This window comes from Cyprinus carpio, chromosome B15 (assembly GCF_018340385.1).
Source record: "Cyprinus carpio isolate SPL01 chromosome B15, ASM1834038v1, whole genome shotgun sequence".
Lineage (NCBI taxonomy): Eukaryota > Metazoa > Chordata > Actinopteri > Cypriniformes > Cyprinidae > Cyprinus > Cyprinus carpio.
Window position 1 is genome coordinate 15019343 of NC_056611.1, and position 17813 is coordinate 15037155.

A 17813-nucleotide genomic window follows, 5' to 3' on the forward strand; every position below is an offset into this window, starting at 1 on the left:
AAATCCAACTGACCCCAACATTTTTAATTGTAGTGTATTTCTTATTTAATGTTAGGCTAGACAAAAAAAATTAGGCAATAATGGCTAGAAATTATATCAAGTTATACAAATATAAAGGCACACAGATTATTTCTTTATAATTATAGTCTTGGTTCATCGAAAGACTATTATTATCAAGTCAGTCTTGCAATTTTCACCTAAGTTAGCCAACAATAACACATCAATGGTCTGATAGGTCATGTGACGGTTTTGTCTACTGGCCTGAAACTCAGATTTTAGGTTGAGTGTTTGTTGTTGAAAGAGATTTTATAAGAGAACAAATAATTCAAAGCACCAGGAAATTAACCTCACTTAGCTCTTTATTGACCAAGTATTGATTGAGCTATTATAGTAATAAAAGATGGATGAGAAACAGATGTTTTATCTCCCCTCAAACTGGAGTCAAGTCACATCTTAAAAAAAGAATTAAGCCAAGCCAGCCAATCTAAATAAGCATCGTTAACTTTTCATCATTAACCACAGTTTCCTCTTTCATATGAGAACTGCTTATATATTGAGTAAGGTCTTATTTATTATGCAAATATCAAGAAAAATAAAGTCTCAAAGTCTCACTGGACGCATACTAAAATCCTTAAATACTTTTGCTTCGACGCAACTGCAATTAATGCAGTTAGCAAACCTCAACAACTGCAATATCAATAACCGGTCTATGACTAATGTCTGGAAAAACACCTCCAGTCTAACCACCAATTTAGCTATGAAACATTCAGTATCAAGCACATCTTAACCTCTGACAAGCATAACATAATCCCCAACTACACGCATTTGTAACTGTGTAAGCACATGTTATGGTTTGGAAAGCATGTGTCAGTTTAACAAGCAAGGAGACGTACATGATAGGTCATGGTGGACGAGTTCGGCAAAGTTGGGGTCGTCTCCCCACCAAAAGATCCAGAGCTCCCGCCGGCCCGGGGTCTGGTGCCTCCGCCAAACGCTCAGCACGTCTGCCTTCAGGCAGCGACTGAAGCTGCACAGGATGGGGTCCTCCTCCGTCACCGGGAAGAGGATGGGGGACAAGGTGGGGCCCTGCCACACAAAACACTTCCATTTGATCCCGGTGAGGTCAGCCTGAAGGCAAAGAGAGAGGGAGAATGTGTTAGAAAAATCTATCATGTGGGACAGCTCAGCAACCGGTGAGAAAGCGACAACTCCACTAGGGTTAATAGGCATGCATAGGCAAAAACACAGCCAAAATGGCAATCTAAGTGTCTGATTGTGCAACTTTGATAAATGTAGACAATTAAGAGAAGTTTTTCTGTGACTAATGCAAGATGACGCCATCTAACACATTGACAATCAACATATAGGCCTATTTTGAAATACACTGTCAGCATTAAACTCTGGAAAACGGTGACTTTTGCTCAACGTAAGGGTATCTGAAAGCTTTTCTTATATGCATCATTTGCTTGATTATTTCTACATAATAGATTATTTTTTTCTTTACAAAAATCATTTTATGCAACAAGGGAAAGCATATTGTAATCCCACACAATATTTTGTGATTAAAATTGCCTTGTTGTCCCATAAATTACAGCTTTTGCAATAAATGTGTCTTGACTTCAAAATACATTTTTAAAAATGTTATAAAAAACATTAAAAGATTAACTTTATTCACATGGTTAATAATTATGCTGAGCAACAAGCAGATGTGTTACAGTGGTTAAAAATATAAACTGAAACCAATAGTAATTTTGCTGAGAAAGCACTGTTTTTACACTTTTTTGTTGAAGTACAATTGAGCCGCAAACAAAGATAAGATGACATTTCCACTCATAATCTGTTCAATTTAAACAAATTCACAGACCTGGATTAGTGTAATGTAAGTAGTTTATCCAATATGTCCTTATAAATATGAGCTTTTGGTGCAAGGAGGAAGTGAAAAAGGCCTGGCAGACAGGAAGCTTATCATGAATACTCTGCACTTGTTTACGGATTACTCTACAACCTTGAACTGAAGAGACTAACGTAGGTGTATATAGGAAAATGAGACTTCTATTACCACAGATTACACATAAAAAGCTGAACAAGCTTTACTAGTATGACCAAGCAGATAATCAGACTAGTTCCTCCCAGAAACAAAACAGAAAGCACAATCAAAGCTAAATGGCTACCTGTCCTTTCTTGACAATGTTTACAAATATCAGGAATTATAATAATGTGACGTGAAGAGTTACCTCAACTTCTTTAAACAAATAGATATCACTTTATTTCCCCAGCTGGTTTATCACTGTTGTTTTTTTATTAAATGTTTCTGAAATGTTATGTGTTAAATGAGCCGTTATCTAATAAAATATATATGCAAAACAATATGCATACCTTTCCAGAACAGAAAGTGAAACTTAAGTTTAAAACTTTTGTTTCACTCTGTTGACATATTAAAGGTTTTTACAGAGGGGATGGATGTCTTATTATTACTCCATAAATCAGCAAATATAGTCAACAGCCAGAAAATGAATTTTAATAATATTAATAAAAAATAATATTTTCACCATGTTTAGGAATAAAATGTTATATAAACCAAGAACATGATATATAAACTAACACCTCTAGCTAGATACGTGTGCAATGTGGAAATTTAGTTATTGTGTCATTATTATGTCAAAAAAATATTATTTTTTAAACTTGGGACTGTTAAATTTGACTTGCATAAAATGTCATGATGAAAAACAACTGCCTGCAAAAAAGCACCCAAAATAATATGCATTTACTACATTGTTATATGTGCTATATATAGAATTTTCTCTTAATATGTTCTAAATGTTTTACAGTAGGCATTTTTGATATCTTTTATCACTCTATAAATAAGAAAATATGAACTAAAATTATATACAAAAACCACTCTGTAAAAACCTTCAGAAAATAGATAGAAAAAAAATGTCAACTTTGGTTTATGTAAGTGAAGTGGAGATATTTGGCTCCGCGCAGACGAGAAAAAAAATATTTTTGATCAAATAATACATTATAATTGAATCCTACAAGCTCGGATAGACAAAGTGTCATAAAATAAACTGAACCTTGAATGTTTTCTTTTCACTAATGTGACAGAAGACATGTCATGAAAGCAAACCATCCTATAATCTTAAAATTAGCCATTGCGTGAAAATAACCAATGGTTTTGCTTGTAGTGTCCCGGATTTGATTGTTGATGTTGTTGTTCAACACGACTCTCGCTAAAGCTGTTTTTCTACTGAAGAGTTACTTCACGCCAACAACTTGCAGCTTGTTCCAGCCAGTTAGTTCAGCAAGTGTTTACCAGCGTTAGCAAACACGACCTAAATAACACAATAAAGCCGTATCTCACCCACCAGCCTCCGTCTGCACAACACAAACACACACATGGATGTCTAATACATATTTACAAACCGGCAGCGGTTTAGTTCGTATAAGGATCAACAGGCCTCTGTTTGTTTGATTGACTGGCCGGCTAAAAATGGCTTCTGGCCCTCAGTCAGTTGATCTCTTACCAGACAGAAGAGGTTGGAGTGGCAGTCCTCCAGGCTCGCCCCGTTGGGTACAAAACAAGAACTCATCATCAAAGCGCAGTCCGGCGGGCCATCCTCTCTTTCAGATCCCAGGAACAGATAACGCGATGGGTTTTGGACCGGGCCTCGGTTTCTCGGTCACGATCAGCAGGACGGCTTCGCGTCCAGCAAGCTAATTAGCTTAGCTCCGCTATTACTCCGCTAGAGGTTACTCACTTACCAGGAAAAAATGCGCTAAAAACTTCCTGCGCGCGTTTACCATGATCCGCGATGAGATATTGTTCTCCCCTCAGATTTGTTACATCAAACAAAATGTAATTTCAGCAGTCCGAGGGGGAAGGGAGGTGAATACAGCCCTCCCCCTTTAGCTTAGCATAGCATCAGGCTAGCTGAGGTTAGCCTGGCTAAGCGAGGCAGCAACAAACAGTTCAAGCCAGAAGAGTTAAGCTTCAAATTTCACTAAAAATCACTCGCTCCTTTCCAGGTCTTCGCCGGACTGTCGTCAACGGCCATCCACGGAGACGCTGGCGATGAAAGTAAAAGGTTCTGGTTAAAAAGTACAGTTAAAAGGCAAGGCTGTGCTGTGCTCAGCTGTGTCTCACTGGTTTGTTTGAATACATTGGTCGCATCCTTTAATGGCGGCCACAGGGACACAACTCTACTACACTCTACTCCAGTCTACTGTACTCTACTCTACTCGGCTCCGATTGGCAGCGCTGCGACTCGACAGAGGAAAGAGTCGATGCCGGGTTCCATGAAGCTCCAGAAGAGTCGACTCACCTGGAGAGCTGTCGACTCGTTTTTTGACCTTTTAGATAAGATCCTACAAAAAAGGTATTATTATAAATATGCTTATTAATTTAGAAAATTACGTTGTAATTTGTAGTTTCTATTAAGCAATATTTATAAAAGGCTTTGAAGGCTATAAAAATCTTTACAGTTTTATGTCATGTGGAGTATTTCTATAATAAAAAGAATAAATAAATAAATTTTTTTTTTTAAAATTCCCCCTTCCACCCAAGATAACAATGTTTATCATGGTATCGTTATTTTATGTATCACAATCTACAATGATATTATACATCATTTGATTATATATAATAGATTCATAATATCAGCATTATATATCTAGATATTTCCACTTTTTCCAATGGTTTCGATGCTAACAGTTTTTAATGTTATGTGTTTGAACGACAATGAAAACTAATGGTAAATCTAACCAGGTAAGAATAAAATAAAGTGGATAAAGTTATTGTCACTAATTTCCTTTCTCCATTTCAAAATTAATATTTTTGTAAGGTTAAATAATTAAATAATTCTATGCACTGAATAAATATGTTGTTCTTTTTCGTTATGTTTACAAAATCTGGGAAGCTGTATATCTGATTCATTCCAGTTTCACTTGTTAAACCAGCTTCTCATCTACCTTATATTTGATTGGTGAGCTGTGTTTATTGTGAGCATGGAAACTAACTAATCTTTCTGAATCATTCATGAGAGAAGCTGGGCAGGGACATGTTACGACATATTGACATTAAAATAATAACAACTATGTTAAGGCTTTTTTAAAGCTGAGTCAGTGAAAGAGTGAACTGCTGTTTCAGATAAACATTTGTCATTGTTATTATTTAATGACTTCATGCTGCCAAATTTGAAATAAAATCAAGTGATGATTGAGTTAATACTTATTCAAAAGAAAAAAAAAACTCAATACTTTTCAAATTCATTCATTTTGACAGACAATAAAAAGTTCACACGATGTCAAGTCGAAAACTGTCACTTAAAATTAAACAAATGACTTTTTGCCTAAACGTGAGACATCATTAAAGTGTTTTATTCTATTATGAAGTATTTTTTCACACCCATTATGGGTTCATTAAGTTGACCCATTCCCACGTTCTTCCCTGCTGTGTGTTTGACATGCTCTTTTGTGTTTCATTAGGTTCTGCAACGCCTTGACAACCTCCTTTCTCTTGAGACATGTCGTGAGTTACTGTAAAAAGAAAGTACATTTGTGACAGGGTCTGCTATTAATCACATAGTAATCTAAAAATACACATAGGTACATTAGAACACGTGTGACGTCAGTGATTTATTTTTTGTGTGTGTGGGAAGCGCGCCATCTAGTGTACAATTCGGAAACAATTACATCAGATACACATCTTATGCACATTTGAAAACATAATAAATACATATGGATATATTATCACATATCCATATAAATCAATATAGCATTTTATAAATATCTGTAGCAAACCTATGAATTTATGAGAGAGAGAGAGATAGAGAGAGAGATAGAGAGAGAGAGAGAGAGAGAGAGAGAGAGAGAGAGAGAGAGAGAGAGAGAGAGGGAGGTCAACCTTTGCTCAACCCAAATCATTAAAATTGAAAATTTAAGTCTGATCTACAAAAACGTAAATTTAATTTTAGCCGTAAATGACATTCTAAGTTGCAGAATCATGTGGTGCAATGTGACCACCACCAGTGTTAAATTCATTGCAATTTTTCATTATTATTATTTTTTTCATTACTTAAACGAAAATCGATTTTAAACAAGACCATTTCATACAAGATAGTTAATGGATGAATCTGCTCCACCAGACATTTGTCAGAAGCCCATATGGAAGAACTGCTGCCAGATCTATAATGTTAATGGCATTTTATTACACGACAGTCGTGCACATACCTATTATTTTGTAAGAATTATAGAAAATCATTGCATGCTGCTCTTGAGTATGAACGCTGAGGTGAATTAACGATCGTTAATAACTTTTTGTTTTGACTACAGAAATGGTTTGGTATTTGTGTGCACAAATATTCACAATTGTATTTCATTTTTCCTCATGAAGTGTTTTGATCAATAGTTGTTTTGTTTAAATTTTATATTTATATAAAAAGCATGCTGTTAATTCGCAATGATGGTTTTTGTCGTAGGCAAGTAACTCATAGACACATACAGAAATTAACTTTCAAATAAAACCTATAGTTGGAGCACAAAGATGTACAACAAAACAGTTCAAATAAATAACAAAGACATACCATTCTCAAAAAATACGATTGATTACTGTACTTATCGTCACCGTTACAGTGTTATAAATAATATTTAGTGTGTCTAAAGCCCTTGCGCATGCGTCTTTGGACTGGCGCTCAGCACCAAGGACAGCGGCGACCAAAAACACGCGCAACCTGGACGATGATGATGACGTGCGGGTCGATGTGACGTCAAAGCCAGCGAATCACAGCAACACACAAGCTCCCAGTGTATCTGACTTACTCAGTGGAAGATTTACTCATGAACACACACACACATACACACACAGAAATATCTGATCCTCTGTCATTTATTCATATGTGATTTAATATATGTACACTGTAAAATATTTTTCTTCCTATAACCAAAATATCAGTTTACGTCAAAGTCTTAAGTCTTTCATATGTAGCAACATGCAGAGTACCCTTAAGTTTACTGAAATGTTCTTTGATTTCCTTTCCATGGTGCTCACACAGCAACATATACAGACTTATCAAATATGCTGAAAAGACAAGTTGGATGAAAAATGATATTTTTCGGAGACAATCTCTGTTGCGCTGTAAATGCAGAATCCATAAATGTTGTTTGAAAAGTTCTGTCCATCAGTATTAAAGGTAAACACACCAAAAGCTTCTATGGCTGTACATTGAGCACAGTGTCTCTAAAGTGATACAATTATTCATGAATTTATTTTTTGGTTGAAGTTATTTGTGCTTGGATTGGTTTCCTTTGTAGTTGTTTTTTTTTTTCAGTATTTATTACAGATGAATTACAGGTGCAATAAATAAGTCTTGCAATACATAAATAGTCCCTCTTGATTTCTTTCACAGGTAAATCTGACTGATCTCAAACACAATACATTTATCTTTCATGACAGATAATAGATGACTGGACCACAAAATCATCCATTTAAATATGATCAAAATAATTGAAAGATTAAAGATAACTGCAATTGCATAGTACCTTAAAATCAGTCTTCAGTCATGTGCAACTAAAAAAAAAAAAAAAAAAAAAAAAAGAAAACAATTTCATAACTATCAATTACTGTCACATGATTTAAAAAACAAACAAACAAAAAAACAAACAAACAAACTAATAATTGCCAAAACCAAGCAGTGTTTTCATCAGTAGTTATATATTTTTTACAATACGCACTTAGACCCCTGCAATTTAAGATTCTAAAAGACATTTCTTACTATATATTCAGACAATAGCATACATCAATTAGAGAAAAGAAAAACATATAGTGGCCCCAATGATTATTTGGACATTTTAAGATACACAGAATGTATGTGCTTCAATGTATTAGGAATGAAATGAGGCTAGACCTTTTCACAGAACTCTTTTTGACATTTCTGCTATGACTCTTAACCAACTGGTCCTGAGACAATTTGTTGTGATATATAAGAACATGTTCCACTAACATTTTACAACTACAAAATTTCATTGAAAACTTAAAAACTTCATTTCTAAAATATTTTTTCTTGAAAAGTGTGTTTTAAAAATTTTTCTATGATAAATGCCACTTGGTTTGATATATCATGAAAAGACGTTCATACATTTTTAAAAGTGCCGAAATATTTTTGGTGCCACTGTATTTCACAAAAGCCTTTGCAATGTTAGTTGTGCAAAAACATTTGTGGTGATGCCAACTGTAGTGTCATTTTTCAGTTTTCTCAGAGAACCTGCAATCCTGTGCATCTGTAAGATGTCCTTATGATATGACAATGGCACATGCAAACACTTTAGAAACAAATGCTGTGCTGATGGGCTCCAGTGCTCTATGAGCATCCATTTGAGATGGATTACAGCATGTCATCCTGGTTTTCCCTGGCTGGAGTCCTTCTGCGCCGGAACCGCATGCTGGAGAAGAGGGACGAGGCGGTGAGGGCCACGCGGCTCAGGCCTACATTTAGACAGTGTACTTCTGATGTCACCGGCACCTCAGCAAAGAGAGCCCTGTCCCGGGACACCCGCATGACGCTGTCGCTGTTCTCGATGTCTTTCACTATATTCAAGATCTCCTGCCTTTCTGTTTGTCGAGTCATCCCACGGATATTGAGTATGGCGGAAACATGCTTCCTCCTGAAACACAAGAAAGATTTATTCACTCTTGACACATATATGAGGCATTTTGGTATATTAACAATAACTGTACAGCATCATAATAAGTAACTAAATAAGTGAAATATTGCATCTATTGCATTAGTTAAACCGTAATATGGTCGCATGGTGAGTGGTCAGTGCTGAAACTATACTGGAATAGACCTTCATTAAGTAAATCTCTCTTTACATGCTTTGTTTTGCATGCATGCGATTGAACCGAATCATTTAAACGGTTGATTCATTCAGGAACGAAAAACCATCATGTTGTTTAGAGACGCAAAACAGTGCTGTGGCTGTGTTTGGAATTATTTCTGTTGGCGAAATAGAACAGAAACAGGCAATATGGTGTCTAAAACGTAAGTCTCTTAATATTAACTTCTTGTTTATTGAACTGTTATATAAAATTACATTTGTAATCATGCTGATTTTTGGAGCAAAAAAACAGTGCTCGATCTTCGTGTGATATTGTTTAACTATATGAAATGATAAAAATATATACATTTTCTACCCCCTTATCTTGAATTTTCTGATCATTCTTTATGCATTTTAATACTGAATCATGCAATGAAAGAACACATAAATGCACTAGTTTAACCTATTAGACTTCTTTAAGGAGCCTTAATGTATGCGTGCACTCTGTAGGTGTGTTTTGTTTGATTTTTGCAATATGATCGATAATGTCAAATCGCACATATATATCACACACCCCTATAAAAAAGGCTATATCACAAATAAAGCCAGTTGTTTTTGGTATTGACATTTACAAGTTACTTGTCTGATATAAATAGCTGTCTATATGTACAGCTGAAACAACAGGGTGCAAAGAATCCTAATTTAACCTTCCAAGAGTTGGCTCCTGTTTATTCAAAGTTTCCCTAGATCATAAAATGTGTGAATATACTGTATGTACGGTAGATGGGAGAGATTCCACACGTTCATCAGTTTAAAACCCGAAGGTGTTGCTAATGCTAAACAATAGAGCCCACAGCACATCTAGGTCATGTATTTGAAGGTTCAAGCTTTATTTAGCACACATTCCATAAAAGAGAGTTTCCTCTGGATTCTGCAGATGTATAGGGCTCTTGATTAGGCAACTGCCCTCTCTAGGATAAACCATGGAGCTTTAGGTCAGGCCCTGGCAGGATGCCTGTGTTTTTGCTTTGTCTTTGCGAGGATCCAGAGCTGGACAACTGTACACCTTTCATGCCAATCTGGGATAACCAAACAGTCTCCCATAAAAATCAGGAAATTGCAAAGGTCTTGTTTGCTTTTACAAGCCCCTCTGTGCTGTCAAACAGAATGAACATGTTTTGTCAGATGACCTGAGCTCTCTGCTTTTCGACCTCGATCATATCAGGGCCTACAAGGTGTCCAGCCCGAGCGGCACGCCGCCCCTCAAGACACTCACCGTATGTCAGGGAATTCCCGTACCAGGACGCCAACTTCCATTTGGATGGAGGGAGTGTCTTCCAAGACAATGATCTCTGATAAGTGAGGAATAGCACTGTCAAGCCATGAGGCGGAGGATTCCTGGATGGAGGCAAACAAAGATAAAATCAGATCAGTCACCAGATCGATCTTCATACGCCGAGACTGATCAGAAACTGGAATGTACAGAGGAACATTCAGATTAAACACGACTGCCTGGTACTAAAGACGCTTTCCAAAAGTACATTATACAATGACTTCTGACAGATAGCCAAAGATCACAGCGCCCAAACGATTCCGAAGCCTATTTTTACCCTCGTCTCTGGAAAAACAAAAAGTATAGGAGCACATGTTGTTCCAATTGAGGGTAAATATCTGAATGCCCATTACACCAAGGCAGTTCTTCCTGACTCTCAGTTTGACCTTAAAGGCAAGTCGTGACTTCAAAGACCCAGGCCAGGACATTCTTCCATAAACAATGGCATCCTGTTGTCCACAGAGGTGACAAACGGATGTTTTAACTGAAGCAAGGGGGGAACGCTGCACAGGGGAAAGGAGCGTTTGGGTGGGTCATAGAGATGCCCTTTGGAGTCAAAGCCCTGTTTGGCCATCTGCCTCCATGCCCACTCCAGAAGAGCCCATTCTTCGGAATCTCTTTTGCTTGGAAAGTTGTCGGCTAGAGATGGTGTTTGAGTGATTAAAACATACTCAGAATCTAGCTCAAAACAGGACGTGACATTTTGACAAGTGTGATGAATCTGGGAATAAGGATTTAATAAGAAAAATGCCATACTAATGAAAATAAAATGAGGTTACACTTTATTTTATGGTGTCTATGTTACCAGCAATGCATTACAATATTGCAGTACTCTATGAAAAACTTATTGAGTTATTTTTTATGAAAAGTTACTTTTGCATTACTTTTTGTCACATGGTCTGGGCTTGCTTATTTGCTTATAAAGTCCCAAACGTTTTATTTTTGGCAACTGTAAGCACTTTTTCACATCAAAAGTGAAGTGAATATGCCTCAGATTGAAGGAAGAACCTCTGCACCAAAATCTGAAAATGTAAAAATAAAAGCTACATCTGAAATATTAATATGAATATAAAAACTGATTATTATAATTTTTTTTTTTTTAACAGAACAGGTGTGTGTTTCACAAAAAACAAGTATTGTGGTAACCAATAGAGTTATCAATGCTATCGATGTTTTTGGAAAACGCACCCCAGGTTAGCAGGAGAAATCTTTCAGATAAGTGACTCACCAGCTCGTTGAAGAGTGTTTTTAGGTGCTTTCCTTCGTCACGGAGGCGTCCAGCCATCCTCTTCCTCATTTTGAGTGATGTGCAGATGATTCTGCCCCTCATGATGGCCCGCACATATTCAGTCATCACACGCCGGTGCACCTCCACCACCAGGACCTAAGAGAACACAGGAAATAAGAGGCTTATCTCCCAACATGAGCATACATGAAACAGATCAATCTTATTTCACCCTGAAGTGGTACATTATCCATGGCTAAATCGACAATTAGACATACAGCTGATTTGAGCTGAAATTGTTTTATGTAAAAAGAAAAGATTGAGAGAGCTATTTTTATTGTACAAAAATATTTGTGATGAACCAATACAATACAGGGACTGTGTAGACACAAGAATTAAAGAATCAAAGCGTACTTGACAAAACAGTAAAAACACGTTTTAAAGAATCATTTATGATAAATTTGCAGATTGAGGGAGGAAATGAATGTTATTGACATCTTAGTTTACCTCATAAGGTGGATTGTCCATCCTGCGAAACTTCTTGAAGTGCTCTTTTATGAGCACCTCGATTTGCTCAAAAGGTTCAGTGTTGCTCAGCCATTTCCGTTTAATCAGCTTATCGAATAAGGGCTACGTGAAATGAGACAGAACGATCTTAATTAGAAACAACATACACAGTACACACTGGAATGTACTATATTTGCCTTCACCAGGATGTAAGGGGCTTTCATATTTAGATTCAAGAGAGTGCAGCTAACTTCCTGTTTGAGTCCCATCTTGGTAAAAAGGATGCAGTGAAACTATGTGGCCCATGAGAGCTGGTATTGCCAATCTGTACAGCAAACACTGAATACTGTTCGGCATCAGGCCAAAAACATCTAATACACTAGTGTTTTTCACATAGTGCTGCTATTTTAGTGTCTCAGAGCCAGAGTAGCTGTGCAAAACAACATCCTTGAGAACAGCCCATAGGGGAAATGCTGATAAGATATTCTTTATATTCTCGGACAGAGATGCATGATGAACATAAGGTATTGAAAAAATATGTACGTGCGTGCATGTCTATGTGAGGAAGTGTGGGGTGATCTGTGGCAGCCTCACCCTGATATGTTCAAAAAGTCTGTCGTTTAGCACTCGCACACTCAAGCTGACTATCCTGTCCAGAGCTGTGTTGGCTCTACGAATCGAGTCCTCGCTGGTTGAGGGGTCACACTGGCCACAACGCTCCACAAAGCTCCTAAACACAGCAGTTTATATTATAAAAAACACTAAAATAATAATAATAATAAAAAAAACATCATGGAAATAAAGGATTATGAGGAAGCCTACCTGAACGTTGGACAGCAGTTGACAAGAGCGATGGTTTTAGCGATGTAACCGTCTTCATTTAACTCGCAGCTGTTTACGAGCATCTCATGGAACATCTCCACCTTTCTTTGAAAACTGCAGCAAAAACAATGCATTTAAGGACGGCATGTAATTATTATGACACATTATCTAACTGAAGAATGAAAATGTATTTATCTAACAAATAAGCAATTTTTAGTCATTGTTAGTCATTCATGGGTTATAATTTGGGCTCCTAACTTGGAATCCCATATGAAGCCCAATACATAGTAAAACAGTAAGATTGTGAACTATTATACCTAGCAAAAAAGGAATACATTTAAAATACATTTATTTCATACTTAGTATAGTTGAAATCTATTAACATATTTACTTACATATCGCTTGAGACTTAATTATAATTCAACTTTATTTGGAGTAATATTTGTGCACATGGCATATTTCGTAATATTAAGCCTAAAATGTGTTTTAATTTCATTAAAAGCAAGATATTTGAAGTGTACCTTAAGTATATATGCAATAGCTCCACTATAGCACAATCAGATTTACTTCAGTATATCTTTAGTTGAACTTCTGCACAATTAAAGTGCAAGATTAGTTGTTCCAATTTAGCAGACTTTAAGTATCGCAGTTTAATATACCAAAAATACAACTGCAGGTACAAGTACATATGTAATTATGTTTGTAAAATACTTGAAATAGATATAAATTAAAATCTATGAGAATACTTTTTACATGTTATTTATTCCCGTGATGGCAAAGCTTAATTTTCAGCATCATTACTCCAGTCTTCATCGTCATATGATCCTTCAGAAATCATTCTAATATGCCGATTTGCTCCTTAAGAAACATTTTCTAATATTATTGATGTTTAAAACTAAATATTTGCTACTAAATGCTAACATTTTGTGGAAACTGTAAATTTTTTTTTTGATGAACACAAAGTTAAATATGTATTTGAAATAATAAAAAAAAATAATTTGTAACACTGTAAAAGTATTTAGTGTCACTTTTGATCAATTTAATGCATCCTTGCTGAATAAAAGTATTAATTTCTGACTCCAAACATTTGAATGATAGTGCCATATTTCAAGTATCACTTTCCCACCTGTACAGGAAATCTGCCAGTCCGTTGAGACTGCATTGAGCAACCCGTGATCCCAAATCTCTGTTTACGGCTGCAGATCTCTCAAGGTCTTCTTGTAGCCTCTATAATCGAAAATATAAGAAATATGTTATTTACACACCAGTAACGACTCAGTGAATCTCTAAAATCTGTTCCAAAATTCCTCAGTTTAGTCTTGAAACTCAATGCTACCTCACCAAACAAATGAACTATTTTCTCATTTCCTTACAATCATTCATGACCACTAGGGTGCAATACATAGCCTGCAAAAACAATGTGCTGTAATGGAAACATGCTCACAATGGGAAATGTTTGTTTATTTTGGTTCCAGCTAGGAGACGATTTTCTTGTTACACAGAGGTGCATGGATGCCATTCAACATGTCTGACATTTTGTTCTAACAACAGACCCAGTGTCTAAAACCTGATGCAAATATTGGCCAGGAACTGTGGGCCATTATACACAAAATCAATACTGAGAAAATGGATTAAAGAAACATGTGATATCACATGCTCTGACACCTTATGTCAAGCACAATGTCCTATTTTATATAAATGAGCAGAAATGGTCCCTGGGCTGACCTGAATAACAGTGCGAGCCAGAGGTAACTGATACTCCTCGACGTTCAGGGTCTCCAGCCATCTTTTTTCCTCCTCCTCCAAAACCTGAGACAGCTCATTGGTCACTTTCCCCTGGAAAACACAACATTTCAACACACTTGTTAAAAGTGTCCTTGCTGTGAGAGGGGGCGGCAATACTTGGGCCTGTATCGGGTATGTACGCAACCACAGCATCCATTAGGAAACAATCATTCCATTAACACATTCATGACATAAAGTATTAGACTAATGTCACTATTTTCAGGATGGGGTTAAGGATTATTAAAAGACCACACATTGATGTTGCTTAATGAGCGAAGGGGAAAGATATGTTGTCAAACTGACGCCTATTGTGTAGTGCTCACTGTAGACAGGAAAACCGCGAGTTGACCCTGAAATGCCGCACTCTAATTGACCGTGCAGGTTGCAATAACCAGTCATCTCTTTGAGTGGACAGGATATGCCGTTGTTCAAGATACACAGAAAATGCTAGAAGATACATGGGGACGAAGACTGGGAATTTCGGTTCTTACCCTGACTGAGTTGAGGCAGTCAAGCTCGAGTTTTTGCACCGTCTCCGCTGGCAGCAGTGGGCCGAGCTGCGAGAGGTTAATGGGTGTTGTTATGGTGACTGTTCCAAGGACATCTCTGCAGCAACAACAGGAAGAGCAAATCACAAACTGAGTCTGGACTTCACTCATAAGGAAACATTGAATTATGAAGGAACAGGAATGGGAAGGTACAAGAGTGGATTTCACCTCTCTCATATCAAACAGTAGCTATTTATAACAATCGGTTTTAGGTTTGCTGTTGCTATGTGTGGCTTGACAACTGGATACAGCCAGTAATACTTCACAATACGAACTACAAAACAGGCCATCGCTAATGTACATTGCCACCGGATTTACTTTTTATAGCTTCCAAAATTCTGGGGTTGGTAAGATAAAAAAAAAAAAGTATTCTCTTATGCGCACAAAGGCTGCATTTGATCAAAAATACAATAAAACAGTTATACTGCGAAACATTATTACAATTTGAAATAACTGTTTTCTATTTAAATACATTTTAAAATGTATTATATTCCTCTGATGCAACGCTGATTTTTCAGCTGTCATTATTCCAGCCTTCAGTGTCACATGATCATTCAGAAATGATTCTAATATGCTGATTTGATGCTCAAGAAACGTTTCTTTCTATTATCAGTGTTGAAAACAGCTGCTTAATATTTTTTGAAAACTGTTATACATGTTTTCAGGAGTCTTTGATGAATATAAATTTCAAAAGAAGATTTATTTGAAATAGAAATCTTTTGGAACATTATAAATGTCCTTACTGACACTTTTGATCAGTGTAATGCATCCTTGTTGAATAAAGTATTAATTTCTTTAAAAAAAAAAAACAATATTGACCCAATTTTTTTTCCTCTAAACGAAAAAAAAATTGTCTGTAAAAATCTGTTCAGTCTTTCTAACTTCACTTCAACACTGAACAGAAGATTTTATTCTGTTTTCTTCCCATATATCAAGCTTTAAAACATGACCATAAAATTAATCCATATGATTAAATATGCTAAATTCTGAAGTCATATCGTATGTTTATATGAAGAAAAACCTGAAATTAGAGTTGCCAATCACAAATCTTTAACCCTCAAATTTCATTCAAATTTGTTGTTTAACTCAGCAGAAACAGTACCAATGGGTCAAACCTGACACATAATATTTGAACATGTCTTCAGAAGACTTATGGATCACTTTTAAAGTAGTTTTTGGAACTTGACAGCCTGTGCTCACTCTCTGGTTTCTTTAATGGGAAAAGTTTCTCATACAGGTTTGGAATCACAGTGTTTTGAGTGAACGATCCTACTCAAACTGCTGGAGTTTACCTGTTGTAAATGTTGTAGAGCCAGTCTAGCAAAGAGTATATATCAGTGATCTGCAGATCCCCATTAGTGATAGCCTGGAGCCGACGGGTAACAGCCTGATGGTAGCTCTGTGTGTACACTTGGAAGGAGTCATATTCCGCAGGATATACAGATGCCACGTTACGCCGAGCCGCTCCGAGGTCCTCCACCATACGCACTCTTAGCTTATCCAGGTAGGCTGCGAGCTTGCCCGCCCGTGCTTCTTCATGCTGGGGTAAGTTTGCATCTGCCAACTCCACCACCGCCTCCCTCCAGCGTTTCTTGAACTCCCTCGGCCGCGGGCCTCCTGGAGCGGCTCCTTCACTCTGAGCCCAGTCCCGATCGGCTTGCTCCTCCTGCTGAAGCACCTGCACCACCAGGCCCAGGTTGGGCCCGGCGGTGGGGCTACGCAGAGACTCCTTCACCACGTCCCACAGCTCTTTCTGCAGGGCCTCGTACAGCAGCTCCACATCTTTGGCCTTGCGCCGACTGCTGTCTTTGCTGCTGGGGCTGCTGAAATCCTCGGTCCCCCCTGCTGTCGGTGATTCGGCCTCCCTACACTCCTGCTCCAGCTCCAGAATGTGAGTGTCAGCCAAAAACAAATCTCTTTTCGTGACTAACTGCAGGATCTCCAATACTGACAAAACAGAGATAAAGAGTTTATGCATTAGTCACACAGCAGAGACTGAATACTTCATTCTTTCATTGTTTAGTCATTTTACTCATGTTTTTACAAAAAGTACACTGATATATTTCAATGGAACGCATAAAAAATTATTTGTAAAGTATCTTCACCTTCATTTTAAATGAGTAAATAATAAAAAAATATAAAAACACAGTTATAAATTACACTAAAATAGTCAAAGGTTGTCCTTTATTTGAAAAGGCTTGTGGATTTAGTTATTATATTATATTAAATTATATTAATTATATTTTACAAATAATTCTATAAATATTATTAATTCACAGCATTACAGTATATCATATGGGTCTGTTTTGAATTTTTATTATAATATACATTCCAAGTAAAAAAAAAGGAACATAAAATATAGATTTAGTGACATGAACAAAACATAATAACATTTTTAATCACAATTAAAGCCCAAAATTCATGATTGTGATTCGTGACAGGCTTAGCCATAGGCCATATTTGATTTGAGAGCTGAAGGGAAGATGAAAATAATGACAAAATAATGATAAATAAAGGTTCTTTTTTGGGCCAACAATTCATTTAAACTCTATAGCATCATGTTTATGTAATTAATACACCTGAAATGAGCAAATTTAACTTCTAAACTAAAAGCTCCTACTTTTAGGGAACCTAACAGCTACACAAACAAAGCAGAGGCATAAAGGAAGATTTACTTCAGACAATGTGTTGGAGGAACAATACTGATTTCCATTTATGCTTTGATATCCAAAGACGTTTTTGAAAATGTTCTCATTATAAAGTTTCACTTAAAACGCAGCAC

The 17813-nt window shown here is 36.7% G+C and overlaps 2 protein-coding genes across 4 annotated transcripts in view; both read right to left on the reverse strand.

Annotated features, from left to right (window-relative positions):
* med13b (mediator complex subunit 13b) overlaps positions 1 to 4302 on the reverse strand; it is a 30961-nt gene extending 26659 nt beyond the window's left edge. The window contains exons 1-2 of one of the 2 annotated variants that reach the window (XM_042739400.1): positions 3525 to 4302; positions 894 to 1128 (exon numbers count right to left, since the gene is read on the reverse strand). In XM_042739400.1, the coding sequence (XP_042595334.1) occupies positions 894 to 1128; positions 3525 to 3593 (304 nt within the window). In that variant the 5' untranslated portion in view covers positions 3594 to 4302. The remainder of the gene's footprint in view (positions 1 to 893; positions 1129 to 3524) is intronic. The other variant, XM_042739401.1, reaches the window with a different exon arrangement.
* Positions 4303 to 6867: 2565 nt separating this feature from the next.
* Positions 6868 to 17813, reverse strand: part of exoc3l2b (exocyst complex component 3-like 2b) — a 29043-nt gene continuing 18097 nt past the window's right edge. For both annotated transcript variants that reach the window (XM_042739403.1, XM_042739402.1), the window contains exons 4-13: positions 16324 to 16978; positions 14975 to 15089; positions 14424 to 14534; positions 13825 to 13925; positions 12699 to 12812; positions 12471 to 12606; positions 11877 to 11999; positions 11373 to 11528; positions 10088 to 10209; positions 6868 to 8658 (exon numbers count right to left, since the gene is read on the reverse strand). In XM_042739403.1, coding sequence (XP_042595337.1) covers positions 8379 to 8658; positions 10088 to 10209; positions 11373 to 11528; positions 11877 to 11999; positions 12471 to 12606; positions 12699 to 12812; positions 13825 to 13925; positions 14424 to 14534; positions 14975 to 15089; positions 16324 to 16978 — 1913 coding nt within the window. In that variant the 3' untranslated portion in view covers positions 6868 to 8378. The remainder of the gene's footprint in view (positions 8659 to 10087; positions 10210 to 11372; positions 11529 to 11876; positions 12000 to 12470; positions 12607 to 12698; positions 12813 to 13824; positions 13926 to 14423; positions 14535 to 14974; positions 15090 to 16323; positions 16979 to 17813) is intronic.